This window comes from Blennius ocellaris (genome assembly GCF_963422515.1).
Source record: "Blennius ocellaris genome assembly, chromosome: 9".
Classification (NCBI taxonomy): Eukaryota; Metazoa; Chordata; class Actinopteri; order Blenniiformes; family Blenniidae; genus Blennius; species Blennius ocellaris.
In genome coordinates this window covers 18,109,632-18,124,784 of record NC_137658.1, presented here as the reverse complement: position 1 = coordinate 18,124,784, position 15,153 = coordinate 18,109,632, and the positions used below count along the sequence as shown (strand labels likewise).

Sequence of the window (15,153 nt, the reverse complement as noted above, 5' to 3'; positions counted from 1 at the left end):
ACTTAGAAACTGTCGTGTAATGTGACTTTTACCAACAGATAAGCCAGTTTGATCCATATTTCACACCAGCTCCCGAACACGAAAGTTATTATGGTCCCTTTATAGCAATAGAATAGAACAGAATATACTGTAATAATCCCAAAGGGAAATTATATATATAGCAATAAATTGCCCTCTCATCATCTATCCCAAAACTGCATTTAAAATACATTTCTCACCTGTGTGATTAATATTAAATTATCATTGCCATACAGACATAATAGAGAATATTTCCCATTACTTAATGTACAATTAAATCATGAAAACTCCATATATTAGTTTTGTTCTTAGCATCCACCAAAACAAACTTTTTTTTCATTATCGGCGCGTGCCTTTGCATTAACTGTACAGGTAATTACAACTGTTTATAATAAAGTTAGTTGATCAACGGACTTTTCCTCTCAAAACTTGTTAAATTTAAGGTGTTACGTCTGTAAAGTCGTTGTTTGGTGCGTGCGGCGTAAAAACCGTGACGCTTGGCTGAGTTTTTCTTTAGCATTATGATAAAAAAGGTCAATTTAATCGGAGTGAATGAAAGTCCCACCTGTAGTCAGACGCGCGGCTCCGTTCCTCAGCACGCGCTCACATCCACGACATTGGAGTGTATACGCCATACACATCACTTCCGTCTGAGACCTTCAGAATAAAATACTCCAGTTTGAAACCGCTTTGAAACATCTTCCAACTCAATTTGGTCACAAACTATATTTAGTTTATTACAGAAACAAAGCATATCTTTATCAGTTATATAGTTTTTTTTTTAAACAATATCGTCCCTGGTTTGGCACCAATAAAGCGAACTGAGCATTTATTTTGAAGGTCAAATGGCTGTTTCCGTCATATCATACGCGAAAGATCTGCAAACTTTGGTCCAGTTAAACATTGACAGAATAATAGTTAATTCTAATAATCTGTGAACAGCTCGTGAACTTCAGCATGCACGACTGTCTGGACTCTCTTGTGCAACCACATGCACACACGTGTGTGCTCTGCAAGGTTTGTTTTGTTGAGTAATCTTCAATAATAATTTTTTTTACTGCAGTTTGGACACAGATTGTGAACTGGTGAGATATTAAAGACGTGTTTTTAGTTTTTAACCAAAACAGAAAATTTAAGTGGTTTTATCTAGCAAGAACATTTAAGGGATTAAGGAATTTGGGGCAAAAACAATATACACCTGAACGCTTTTATGGCAACCACAACCCTATAACCACCACCTCTTGAATTTAGAGAGGCAGTTCGTCATAGAGCAAACACACAGACTCATGCTCACATTCACGCCCAAGGGCAATTAACTTCACAGGCATGCTGTTATACTGTAGGAGGAAACCACCAGAGAAAATCAATATAAACCTGATATAGCATATTTATTATCTATTATTTCATGCTCAGAACAGTCCCCCCCCCAAAAAAAACAACAACAACCTATATGTAGCTGAAGAAATGCCACCAACCACATTGCAAACAGTGATAATGATATGAACAGTACAGATTAAATTATAAATAAATAACATTTCATTTGGACATGAGTTTCTCGGTGGGAATTTCATAGAAAAATCAAAGTGCAGCAAATCAAGAAGCACAAAACGGAGCAGTTAACCAAAATGTCATTCACACTGGAATCAGATAAATAGAGGCTCTTTCAGAGTGTAAGACATTGCATTGTGGCCGTTTTAGCTTCACGACTATCACATCCAGGAGACTTTAAATACAGTGGTGACATAAATAACAAATAACAGGGCGCTTCTGGACACATCTCTCTCTCTCTCTCTCTCCTTCAGCCATCACACGCTCTGCTGTCTGGAAACTGCCGCGTGTTCTGACAACTTTTTCAGACAAGAAATACTCTAATACTATTGGTCTGAGTGGATACTGATACTGAGTGGTTCATGACATCAGAACTTGTCTTCATTGGGTCAAGTGACAATCGCTGCTCAGGTGATCCAAATGAAAAAAGCACTTTGTGACGCGTAATAAATAATCTTTGTCGTCTCTCCATCGCTTCTTCTCACATGAGGTTAAAAGCCCCTGAATACTCTCATAAGAACAAGAAAGGTTCGGCTGTGACGGCAGCCAGCTGCCGAAAAGAATTCTTGTTCGGTAGTAGAGTTCATACTCAGAGAAGCTGTCAAACTCGCAGGCAACTTTTCAACTGCACAGCTTATTTGTCGCTTCCAATGTTTTCAGAAATACATTTCGCTGAACCGTTTCAGTTGATTAAAAAAAAAAAAGTTTGCGTCCGAGCCACCATGTTGGTCCCGTTTTAATGGTTTTAAATGCAGCAGCTGATGGCCTTGAGTGATGCATTCAGGGGCATTACGTAACTCCCAATCACAAGCAGCGCTGAAGTTTGGGCAGTGCGGCACGGCCGGCGAAAATAACGTCACTTTATTCGGCAAGACGCTGGAGTGCCGAACTTTCTTCTTGTTCCCATGGAGTATGTTTCGCCCTTCTGTCCTTCAGTCTCAGGGCATGTTTTGCCCTCACGAGGGGCGAGTGCCTGACGGTCTGATACCCCGGTGGGTGGGTCAGCTGGGGCAGAAGGAGCAGTGCACGCCCCCCGTCAGGTCTGCGATGGTGCCCTCCCTCACCAGGCTCTGCAGGAGCTGGGTCTCTCTGTCCACGTTGTGCATCTTCTGGGTCAGCATGTGGCTCATGGACAGCTGGTCGTAGTAGTGCAGTGGCACCCCCTCCTGGGACAGGTTGTAGCCGAAGCCCGCCAGGCTGACCTGGTCACACAGCAGGCTGGCCAGGTTCAGGGCGGAGACGCCCAGGGTGGGCACGTTCTGCAGGGGCGAAGCAAAACACGAGAATTGTTACGAAAAACACGATGAGTGAGGCTTTCTATGAACGCACGTGTCCCATTTATTTCATTTACTTCCATCTTCTTCCAACTGGAAACTATCAGTGACAGACTTCCCGTGTGTAATAGCAGTGTTTACATTTTACAATTACAAGAATGAAACACGCGTCTTCATCGTCAATATGAATGCAGAGCGGAGAGAAAGAGAACCGAGTTGATTCACATCCACAACCTTCAGGTTCACAACCTCAAAAGGGGACAAGATTGTTTTATAATGTAGGTTTGCATTAGCAATATCAAACTAAAGGGGTTTAAAGGAGATAGTAGTTCCACTTGTGTCTCATAATGTGATCAGAATGTATTGAAGTTAAAGAAAACTGAATTTGAACGAGTTAAACTCAGACAGAAACTACTCAAGGAGCTGAATCTGCCTTCTTGAGTCAACAGCGCTGTTTCATCCACACCGGGATGAGCGAGGAACAGGAGCTGGGTGACGGAACGAGAACCACGGGGTGATACTGTATAACCGGCACTGGGGGGCGCTGCTGTTACACAACATGGAACCGAGGCTGGACTCTCAACCTCTTCTTAAATCTGTGCGGAAGTCCTAATTATTGCAGAAGGGGGTAGAGTATTGTTTGTTCTGCAGCGAGAGAGAGACTGAATAAGTGTGTTATTGCCTTCATAGGTGTGTCTAGAGAAGATTAGAGGAGTGGAGTTTAGCCTGTGTTTAGACGTTAGAGCAGAACTACTGGTTCCTAATGTGGTTGGTGTTACCTGGTCCCAGCCCCACAGGCGGGGCCTGGGTGGAGGGTACTCCAGCAGATCCACCGCCACCTCTTTGATGACCTGCGGGTTCAGGAGTCGGAATTTGGACGGATCGAGGGGGAGCTCATCTGGAACCTTCTTCCAGAAGAAGATCCAGTCAAACAGAGGCTGCGACACGAGGAGCAGAGGGAAGCATGAGCAGACGGAGCGCGCGTCACATTTGAAGGAAGCTTTCAATCTTGGATCATTTTTGTGGAGATGCTTGGACGGACTCAGGCTCCGATCCATCGATACAAGACGCGTTTGAGAGTCACTTCAACCTTGAGATACTGTCCGTCTGATGGGCGACCAAACCGTAAAACACAAACCAGGAAGTCAATGTGAAAACTACTTTTCATTTCTTCACACCATAAAGCCTAAGACACGTCACATGCCAAGTTGAATTTTCTCTTTGTCACTTGCTCAGTTTTTCAGTAATAAATTAAACCACTGAAAACATAGATTCCCCTCCACACGGTTACAAATCAAGGTTAGGTCAATACTTATACAGTATTTATACTTGAACGTAACCACTCAGCGCTCCCTCCTCTGGATGTTTACTTCCTTCAGCTCACATTTTGAATCCCTCCCCCTGGAGCGTTGGAAGTCCTGCGTTAGTGCAAAAACGAAAATAAAATGTATTTTTCCCCCTCTCGATTATATGGCTGCTCATTAAGGCCAACAAACCCTTTACCCACTCTGCTGCTTTCAGTCGTGCGCTGTCCTGATCTTTCACTATCACTCAGTCCAGACTGCACAATGTGGAGTTTTGATTTATGAGAAAATGTTCCTGGTCAATTATCTCCTGGATGCATGCAGCGGGTTAAAACTCCCGGCGTTAGTGGATCCGGCTGCTGGACTCAAACACTGCAGTCGCCACTCACCACAGTCGTCTTGGTGATCATGGCAGAGATCCAGCTGATGTCCACAGTCTTGTACACCACGGCGACAAACAGGCTGTGCGGGTCCGTGTCCATCCAGTGGAGCGGCGTGCCCTCCGGATAACTCATCCGGATGCTCGTTCGATTCCCAACGTCCACACTGAATTCTCCCAGAGGGCCACTGTTTAACCTTGAGCGACAGAGAAACACCGACGTGACCACAAGAATCTGGTACGTTACTTACCCACTCCCTCATCTGACAGTGACACGGAGCGTTACACTGATCAGCCATCACATTTCTATTCTCGTTGCACGCTGTACTATTTTTCAAAAGGAGTCTTGTGTTCTGACTGATAAACGTGAAGCGGCTGAACACACTATAATGACAAGAATAACAAAAAAAATTGGTTGACTAACCTGAAATGGTTAAGATGATAAAAAATGTCTCAAATTCTAGAAGACATTTCTAAAACAGGCAAAATGGCTAAAAATTTTTGGGGAAAAAAAGATAAATCACTCAAAATAGCTAAAACAGACGACAAAAATACACAAAAGTAGCGTGAAAGAAACAAGCAAAAAAGATAGAATTACAGAGCAAATCACTTGAAAAGGTAAATAAGGAAACGAATGGGCTTAAAACAAGATAAGAAAAAAAAAGAAACCCATTTGTAATTGCAGAATGTACTTTTATTTACCCATGGTACTCTGAGTATAAGCGTTCTAAATTGTAGTCATGACACATCAGACACGCTATCTTCATGTTAAAGGTTAAATATTGCGTCTGGTTCTGGCTGCTGCCTGCGTCTGCTGACCTGATGATGGTGTCGAAGCGGTCGAGCAGTGAGCCCAGCTCCAGCCCTTTGAGGATCCCTCCGTTTCCCACAACCACACAGCGGCGGCACTGGCCGGGCATCTGCTGGGCGGAGTCGGAGGCCGGCACCTGCGCACACGCATTCAGATACAGGACATCCGGGAATTTCAGCGCCATCAACTTCTACAGCTCGGGGGGCCTCCAGGAGCTTTTACTGCACCGCCCTGGGGGCTTCCTGCCTCGCCAGGAAATTCCAGCTTTTCTGGAAAACTTCCCGTCTGAAACTCTAAAACATCCTTTATGGACAAAGTGTCAGTCCGTGACAGCAAACCTGCTCGGCTACATTCTTCCAAGTTGATGAAGACAACACACATACGCAAGTGCTGAAAACAAAATGTGACACACCTTTGAAAACTGGAATTCAACTGGAAATGCATTTAGAAAATAAAGAAGGCTACTACTTTTTTGATTGAAGCTCAGATCACGTGAACTTTACTGGCCTTTTGTGTGCAATAGACTTCACATTCCACCGAGTACAAAGCAACTGAGGCGCTTTTTTAAGCAATCTTAATTTCAAAACGACCTTCAAACATGTACCGGAGATGATGAGGTGGAAGAAAGCTGGAGCGTGTCGGACGGCCCCTTTACACGCACATTTTAACTCGAGTAACTGAGTTATGATAGAACACTTGTGTTTAATGTGTCTCTGAGCTGGCAGTTAAAGGAGGAAGGCTTCGGCAGTCACCAGCTTCAGCAGGTCCTCGACTTTGCTCTGGAGCCCTCTGAAGCCAAACGGAGGAGGGTACAGGAAGAGGTCGTCAGGGAGCTCCTCGTCCCTCCACAGGAAGGGCCGGGTCATGTGACTGGAGGCGGGGAGGCGCGACAACAAGCTCTGTCTGGAGCTGCCGGGACGACACTGACCGGCCAGGACTCTGTGCACGTTGTCATGGACGAGCTGTGTGGGAGACAGGGGGGGGGGTTCAAATACATAATCACACAGTAGCTACGCCACAACACTGGCTCAGTCAGATTGTTATTTCTACCTTACACCAAACAAAGACTCAACCACTGTATTTAAGTCCACCTGCTGGAGCTTTTCGTCTCAGTGGCTTGAAAGCAAGTGTTAAATCACTTCTATTGTGCAGAGTTTGGAGCAGCTTCACTAAATTTCATGTGACATAGTAGCTTTTTTTTAGCCTATATAGAAGAAAAAAAATGTACATACTGATATTGTTCTGTAATAATGACGCCATATTACTGCTTTAATGTTTATTATTTGCAATGCGACAAATATGGCCTCCTGAAGATTAATAAGTTATACTGTGAACCCCTTTTCCAATGTCTTTAAGGAACTATGGAATTCCTCACATCTTATAGGCAATGACTATAATATTATCTTGCAGCACAATTTCAGGTTTTTCTTTGTCGTGGCGCAGCGTAGGGTATGATGTTTTCACAAAACCCAACATCTGCTGAAAGTACTCACAATCTTAACATAAAACCTATTTAAATTAAATCTAATCTAAAGAAATGTGTTCAAAAAAATCTATGTTTTCCTTGAAATAGTGACCATTTTCTTGGTTTGGCTGCCCAGCTGAAGCCTTTTGAGGCAGAGATTAATATGTAATGTTAGTTTTACTAGCATTATCATCGGTAAACGTCCTCGAATGAGATACCTTTTATTCATGTTCCTTCTTCAAGGTGTGTGAGTCATATAGATGTTATTGCACGTTTCTTACGTCACACCATAACTCAATGTAATCCCTTGATCCCCCGACCAGTATGGCGACACTTAACTTTTCGAGCGAAACACACACACGCATGCACAGCTTCTTGCGAAATCTACAACAGCCGAACTTTGCTCTGACCTTCTTAAAGGCAGGATCAATGGTCATCTTCAACGGTTTGCTTTTCCCCGCCTCCATTAGTGGGAGAGAGACCATCCGCAAAGCCAGGAACACTAAAAACACCACCAGCACCCACACATACCTGGACACACAGAGAAAGGGAAAAAAACAAAACAAAAACAAGGGTCTCAGTTGACATCAAAACGAAAATTGAGCAGTGAACTCCCTGGCTGGCCTCAGATGGTAAAGATATAGAACCTGAGAACAGACGCGCTGACAGGGTTTGAAAGGTTTCACTACATGTCTGCTCTGAACATATTGAATGGAGGATTTTCAGTTTGCCTTATAGTTTGTGTTTGCAGCAACGCCCAGTTCTTTACAGCCGAGCTCGTGCCACTCCATCATAAGTCACGGTGTGTGTGTGTGTGTGTGTGTGTGTGTGTGTTCGTGTCAGGCCCTGCCGGATCCAACCACAGAAACGTCTGTAGCTTCTGAAGGCAGTGAACACACACGTGCACGCTGCGCGTTTGTGAAAGCGGCCAGAAATGAAGCCCCGGTGACCGCTGCAGACAGTGAACGATCGGCCCGACAAGGCGAAAAACGTTTAAAATAAAGTCAAAAACATCGATGATCCAATGTTGATTGAAATGACCTGACCCAACCAGAACAATGCTTTTAAATGGGCTTATTAAAATACTTAACGAGAACTTTAGATATTCCTGTTCCACATTATACTGGGGCATTTGTCTACAGCAGCTGTGTCAGATCTGATGCCTTTAACATCAGGTAAAACTGGTGTCTCAAATCAGGTTGTTTTTTTTGTTTTTTTACTCAACTTTCCTCCCTTTTTGTGGCTGTATGCATAATTAAGTCACCACCTGCATATCGCCATTTATTATTTTGTTTTGCATAAACCCATCTGCGGGACATGGCTTCTTGTGCAGACAGATCTCATTTCGCCATCTGCAGTGAGTTGTGTGTCGGTCGAACCAAACCACAGGTGCTGATGCAGGAAATGCAGCCCGAGCGGTTGCGGACCACAGTGAGAACTCTACCTGTGTGAGGCGAGGCGCACATGGAGCCTCATGTCGTTGTCTTCAGGTGAAAGGCCGTGGCGACGCTGCTCGAGTCTATGGAGTCGCCTGGCTCTCAGCGATCTGGGCCTGAAACACACGGGTGACAATTAGACGGCCATCTCCGGTTAAATTTGTACTGCGCTGTGGTCAAAACGACAGAAAACACAGTCAGACGGCAGGAAAAGAAAAGAGTTGTTATTGGAAGAGACCGGCTTTGATCGGTTTGATCATTCGTTTAAAACACACAAATAAGAAGAAGAGTCCGCGTCTTTTTAAACACTCGGCAAACATCACACACATATTGTATATGCAAACATTTGGATAGACATGAGGGCTTCACTGTATTAGTTAAATATATCAAGAAAATACGACTTGTGATAAATACAAACGCCACTTAATCTACATTTGCATGCACGAAAAGGAGCAGGAACAAGTAAAAGCGCATTTACTCCTGCTCCTCAAACACTCCGATATCCCCGTCAACAAGTCATGACGAAGGTTCCTTAAATGTGATTCAACACCAGCAGTTGCTGATATGTTTACAATAAACTACGGTACAATTTGAGTCGATATTCTACCTTTAACAAGCAAATCCTAACGATAATTAACTATTGTACCTGTCAAGAATCAGTCCTTTAGGGTTTTGTGTTTTTTTTTATTAATTATATTTGAAATTCATTTGAACTCTATTCCCTATTTATTCCACAGCTTTACTCCGCAGATTGTGACACACAAACGTTTCAGACTAGTGCGCACTTTACGCATCTTGAAATTTGACTCCCCTTTAAAATTCGACGAATTACCCGGTATTAAGGAATTCTTTGCTTTGTACAATATTTGAATGGTTTTAAACGCCACTGGATCAACACATTATATTAACATTTTTATATTAACCATTTCTATAACTTGCTGTTAGTCAGTGGCTTTGAGAAACTATTAACACCTAATCACTATGATATGATAGCGGAGGAGTAATTTTATCAGCCAGTTTTGGTCTTGATCATGTAATTTATTATAACATTCTTGTTTATATGTTCTTATAATATTAGTTAACTGGTTTTTATATCACTTATATTTATTGAGCCTCTTTGGTTCTATACTTATAAAATTCTATATATAATGTTTTTCTTTTTACCTGCATTTCTTAAATATATTTTCCTTTATCTCCACAGTTTATAACAGGACAGTGTTTATTGCATAATAACTTGAATATTCTCAAAAATCACAAGTATTGTCAACATGTTTTCAACATGTTTAGTTATATTACTACAATTCATTTTTCAGTTTATTCAAGGATTCTTCAGTTCTGACTCGTCCGCCATGATAATTATTGTCCACCTTAGTATTTCTGTGGTTGCTGTTATAAATAGTAAAAGCTGGAAGGTGGTCACACATTTTTTTCCCCCTTTTCTTCAGAATTATTTCTATAGTTATACATTCCAAAACATTGTCCGCCACTACTGACATTTTTTTCCACCACAGTGAATTCAAGGTTTCTCTCTACAAACAAGGCAACCCCACCCCCACTCTTGTTTTCTCCGTTTCTGTGAACCACCCATGTTAAAGTCCATGCCCTGATCACTGTGTAACCAGGCTTCAGATACAGCAATAATATTGAAGGGCTTTTTTTTTTTTAGCTGACTTAAAAAGTGTTTGATGTTTTGGAAGTTGGCGGACATGCTTCTGCTATTAATATGGATTATTGATAAAAGCATTCTCTGTGTTAATGTTGTATTTCTGTTCTATTGTTCTTGGGTGTAAAGATTACTATTTTCATTGATGTGACACACAAAAAAAAAAGTTGTCCAGATCAATGTCATTGTCTAACACTGTCTGAATAGTGTTCAGTGTAGTGATTTTTTTTTTTTTTTACTTCAAATCATCATGGTCTGTGATATCGAGTAAGGAATGATTGAGTCCAGTGTGAGTGTTAGTCACTCCTGTAACCATCAAGGACGATGAGTGTCTGTTCGCATAGTTGCTGAAACCTGCCTGGAATTGAAACGTCACTCTGCTGTTTTGAGGAGCTTCTGCTGGAGCAGATGATCCCCTAATTACATCGAAATAAAGGAGTGACCCAGGGGAAAATAGTGCATAATTCAACTTGGATGGTTTAATCAAAACCACAGTTAAAGCCATCAGAAACAGTTACAACAGATAAAGAAAATGCTTAAAACACACACACACGCACAAAACAAAAGGCATAAAAGATGGTCAAACTAAATACATACTAAACAAAACAATTAATGCTGCAAGGAAGACTGAATAGGTCCTTGCACATCCATGCATGTTGGAAAGTGGCGCACATCAGCTACACATCACTTCCTGTTTCATGGCGAACCATCATCTGTGACCACACCGTTTGACAGTAGAATTGACAGTAACATTTCTTAATATGTTTTCATCACAGAGGCCCGTTGTATACACTGTACTGGCCAAATTCCAGACCTCTGGGACTGAACCCCGAGGAGGACTGTGTTTAATGCTTTTCACGCAGAATGCAAAATCCAAAATCCAAAATCCAAAATGGACTCCCTGTTGGTAAACATCTGCAGCACCTTAACAAAAAATGTGTGGCTTAACGTGTTGCATATGTTTACCACGTTTTCGGAACACAGGTGAAATGTGTTTAGAGTGTTGCTCATAGTAGATGTTACAAATGTGAAAACAATGCTGTCAAAATGCAGCTGATGCAATATACTTCACAGCAGTTTGCACAGTACCAGAAGAATGTAAAAAAAAAAAAAAAGAATAATATCTTGTGTTCCAATATGGTCTCACCTTGTTCTGCGTGTGTTAGGATTGGAATAGAAAACTGCTTTCAAAAGCTGAGAATTCAATCTAATAAAATGTATCCCATTCTGAATTCTAATTATTAACCTGTAGAAATTCAGACTTTGTATTCATAGAAAACTTCATACAACTTTTTGAGGGGTGTTATTCACTTTTCAATGGTTATGTGTTCTATGGCTCCAGAAATAATGAGATTTTCTTGCTGTGAAGCAGATTAAAACAGCTTTTTAGGTTGCAGACCTTTCCACCAGTGCAACCCATAATTTTACTCTATTTATTAATCTGTCTTCATTGGTACGGATTATACTTGGAGAAATAGAGTTTAGGTATACATTTAAAAAAAATAACCAAGTGTTATAGTAAATTCCACACACATTAGCTACCGTGCAAATGTTTTAGTCCAGTTATGATCTCAAACACACACGAGGATTATGCAGTATGATTAAATTTAGCAAGGCAAGCTTTTGCTCTGCACTAAACCCGCATGGTCAGTTAAAGAAAAGTCCTCCGTAGTGTTTGTGTAGGATCACTTACATGACCTGGCCACTGAGGTGTCCTACTTGCGCTCCAGTTTATTCGTTCCGACGCCTTCAGCTCGTTAATGGCCAATAAAAAAATACCAAAAAATGTTAGTTCAACGTTGAACGTCGAGGCTGTGGATCCGTTCTCACCGTGGACAGTGACGGGGGGAAAGCATGTCGCGCACAAAGACGAAAACAACGAGTTTAATCCGTCGAAACTCTCCGCAACCGGACAGCTCGAAGCGCCTCTGGGTGCGTTTGGAAGGACCCCTGTTGCGGATGAAATGGTTTCCCAGTTATCTAGTGACCGACTCTGCTTTAGGTCCTATGTTGAACCAGACTGTTTAAAAAAACAAACAAACAAACAAAAAAAAAAACCCGAAGGAGCTCCGGGGGTCCACGTGAAGGTGAAAAGGGTCCTGACACGTCACTGAGGGGGCGGGGCTCGAACCCCGGTCACAACTTAACATGAGTCAGTAGAGATGGTCACCACTGCACTGAACCACAGTCTCCAGCAGCTGTTCCCAATGATGTTGATGAGTTGTCGATCAGCTGTCATGTATAGTGGTGATGCACAGTAGTGGCCTGACATTGGATTCGGATTGCGTATTTACTGTAAGACATAATGTGTGCGTGTGTGTGTGTGTGGGGGGGGGGCCCTGACCGAAACACCACCGCAGGCTACTGGGTCTGAAGTGACACTTGGAGCCTCTCACCTGGAGTTGAGAAGCTTTCAGCATCTGGGTCCACAGAGAAGTAGTTCACGATGAAGCCGTCATCAGTCTGGAATGAAAAGGGGCTTTCTTTCTTTCTTCTTCTTTTTTTTGAGCGGTGGGAACAAAGAAGAAAAAGAAGGGAAACAGTCAACAGGGATGAAAAAGCTGCTGATAAGAGAGGGAAACAGTCATCAGGGACGACGAGAGCGGTGAGGAACAATGTAGATAGATAGAACCAGCAGATGGCATGATGCAACTTTATGGATGCAAACTGCTGTTAAACCCAAAAGAAGATGTAGTAGACGACATGGACAAAGGACGTCCTCTACATCTTTGTGTGCCTCCACCAGTCTCTCAGTATCTCTGTTCCACCTGCTGATGACACTCTGTGACACTCTCAGCTCAGCAGCCACTTCTGAGAACTTCCTGTTTGATCATTTGCATTGATCATGTACTGTTGATCAGTGGTTCGGTGTGATCCTGGTCCCAACAATGTGAACAGCTTGATGAGGAGGACCGTTTAAACACCAAATTAAAGAGAACCGGGACATTTATTGGTGGATTTGCAGATCAAACACCTACTTTTTTGTCAAGCTCCTTGTTAGACAACGGAAAGTTGTGCAAAAAGCACTGAAACGTTGAAAAGTTGGACATCTGCATTGAAAACTATACAGATCACATTAAGATCACCAGTGAAAGTTCAGGTTCGTCTTGAAATTTCACCTGAATGCCAAATATCCCACAATGATCGTGTGTTCATATGCTTCTATATCACTTTTATTATACTATTGTGTCTGCCAAGGACAGAATAAAATCATCAGCATATATTTAACTGTTTGTATGACTGTCAGCAGGATGATATCAAAACTACTGCAAGGATTTTGTCGAAATCTCCAGATATACAGTGGTATGAAAAAGTTTGGGCACCCCTGTAAATTTTCATGATTTTCCTTTATAAATCATTGGTTGTTTGGATAAAAAGTTCCAGTTAAATATATCTTATAGGAGACAAACACAGTGATATTTGAGAAGTGAAATAAAGTTTATATGATTTACAGAAAGTGTGCAAGAATTATTTAAACAAAATTAGGCATGTGCATAAATGTAGGCACCCTTATATCTTATTGAGTTTAATACCTTTAGCACTAATTATTGGAACTCAAAATTGGTTCGGTAACCTCAGTGACCCTTGACCTCCATACACCAGTCCAGTCATGAGAAAGGGTATTTAAGGAGGCCAATTGTAAGTGTTTCTCCTCTTTGCATCTTCTCTGAAGAGTGGCAACATGGGAGCCTCAAAACAAGTCTCAAATGAGCTGAAAACAATGATTGTTCAACATCATGGTTTAGGGGAAGCATATAGAAAGCTCTCTCAGAGATTGAAGCTCTCAGTTTCAACTGTGAGGAACATTGTGAGGAAGTGGAAGACCACAGGCACAGTTCTAGTTAAGGCCCGGAGTGGCAGACCAAATGTCAGATAAACAGAGGGCAGGATGGTGAGAACATCACAGTCGACCCACAGAGCAGCTCCAAAGACCTGCAACATCAACTTGCTGCAGATGGTGTCACTGTGCATCGTTCAACTATTCAGTGCACTTTACACAAGGAGTGATGGAAGAGTAATGCGGAAAAAGCCTTTTCTCTGCACACACCACAAACGGGCTCGCTTGAGGTCTGCTGAAGCACATTTGGACAAGCCAGCTTCATTTTGGAATAAGGTGCTGTGGACTGATGAAACCAAAATAGAGGTATTTGGGCATAACCAGGGGCGTTCTGCATGGCGGAAAAAGAACACAGCATTCCAAGAAAAGAACTTGCTGCCTACAGTAAAAGGTGGTGGTGGTTCCATCATGCTGTGGGGCTGTGTAGCCAGTGCAGAGACTGGGAATCTTGTTAAAGTTGAGGGGCGCATGGATTCCTCTCAATATCAGCAGATTCTGGAGAACAATGTCCAGTAACTTAAGCCCCGGTCCCACCGCACACAAGTGCCGGGACGGAGCGGAGCGGTACGGAGCAGTACGGAATAGAGACCCCAACCGAAATTTTGGGTCGCGTCCCCACTGCTGAGAGGAGCGTGAAAAGTGGGCGGGGCTTATGAGCTCCGCAGAAATGTGACATTATAACAGAAAAGACAGTCATCAGATGTAGATCTTATGAATCCTCTGTTGTTGTTTAAATTCTCCACTTTGCACTGTTATTTTTTGCAGGGGGAAAAAAAAAAAGTTACTTTTTGCAGCAGTCATTTTTTGCAGCGGAGAGCCGCAGCGCAACTTCCTTGTTTGTTGTGAGAGAGCGGACGCTCCGGCCACCTGCCGGCGACTTGAGGCGACACGCCCCGCACTCGAGCGCTCAGGTGCGGGGTAAGTGGCCGGAGCGTTCCCCCCGGTTGGCTGAGGCACAGACACGGGAGTCTGAGCTTTCTGCTCAAACGCAGGAGGCTCTCCACTCCGGCGCTGATCGCGGTCCGGCAGCTCAGCACCGGAACACGGAAGCGCCGAGCTCCGAGCTCCTTTTCATCGCTTCCGCGGTCTGTCCCCACGATAAAGCGCCACTGACCGCGGCTGAACAGAACGCTGACCGCCTCTGGAAAGCGGAGCTGCCAGAGCGCGGTCAGCGCCGGAGACGAAAGCTCCAGACTCCGGTGTCCCGGACGCGCATCCACGCCACGGCGAGTGCTATGCTGCAAACAGACAACTCCAACGCGATGCAAAGTCCCGAGCCCCGGTCTCCCCCTGCCTCAAGTCGCTCTTTCACAACAAACATTAAAGTTGAGCAGCAAAGAAAAGAAAATGAAAATAAAAACAACCAGTGCACAGCTGACCACACTGACAGCAGAGGATTCAGCCGGCACATTAAAAT

The 15,153-nt window shown here is 43.1% G+C and overlaps 1 protein-coding gene across 2 annotated transcripts in view; it reads right to left on the bottom strand.

Moving 5' to 3' along the window:
- Positions 1 to 1,387: 1,387 nt before the first annotated feature.
- st3gal5 (ST3 beta-galactoside alpha-2,3-sialyltransferase 5) overlaps positions 1,388 to 15,153 on the bottom strand; it is a 33,719-nt gene continuing 19,953 nt past the window's right edge. Inside the window, exons 2-9 of one of the 2 annotated variants that reach the window (XM_080502296.1) lie at positions 12,295 to 12,395; positions 8,244 to 8,351; positions 7,210 to 7,330; positions 6,087 to 6,296; positions 5,343 to 5,470; positions 4,534 to 4,720; positions 3,620 to 3,778; positions 1,388 to 2,825 (exon numbers count right to left, since the gene is read on the bottom strand). In XM_080502296.1, coding sequence (XP_080358422.1) covers positions 2,568 to 2,825; positions 3,620 to 3,778; positions 4,534 to 4,720; positions 5,343 to 5,470; positions 6,087 to 6,296; positions 7,210 to 7,330; positions 8,244 to 8,275 — 1,095 coding nt within the window. In that variant the 5' untranslated portion in view covers positions 8,276 to 8,351; positions 12,295 to 12,395 and the 3' untranslated portion in view covers positions 1,388 to 2,567. Of the gene's footprint in view, positions 2,826 to 3,619; positions 3,779 to 4,533; positions 4,721 to 5,342; positions 5,471 to 6,086; positions 6,297 to 7,209; positions 7,331 to 8,243; positions 8,352 to 11,591; positions 11,691 to 12,294; positions 12,396 to 15,153 lie in introns of those variants that run through there. The other variant, XM_080502295.1, reaches the window with a different exon arrangement.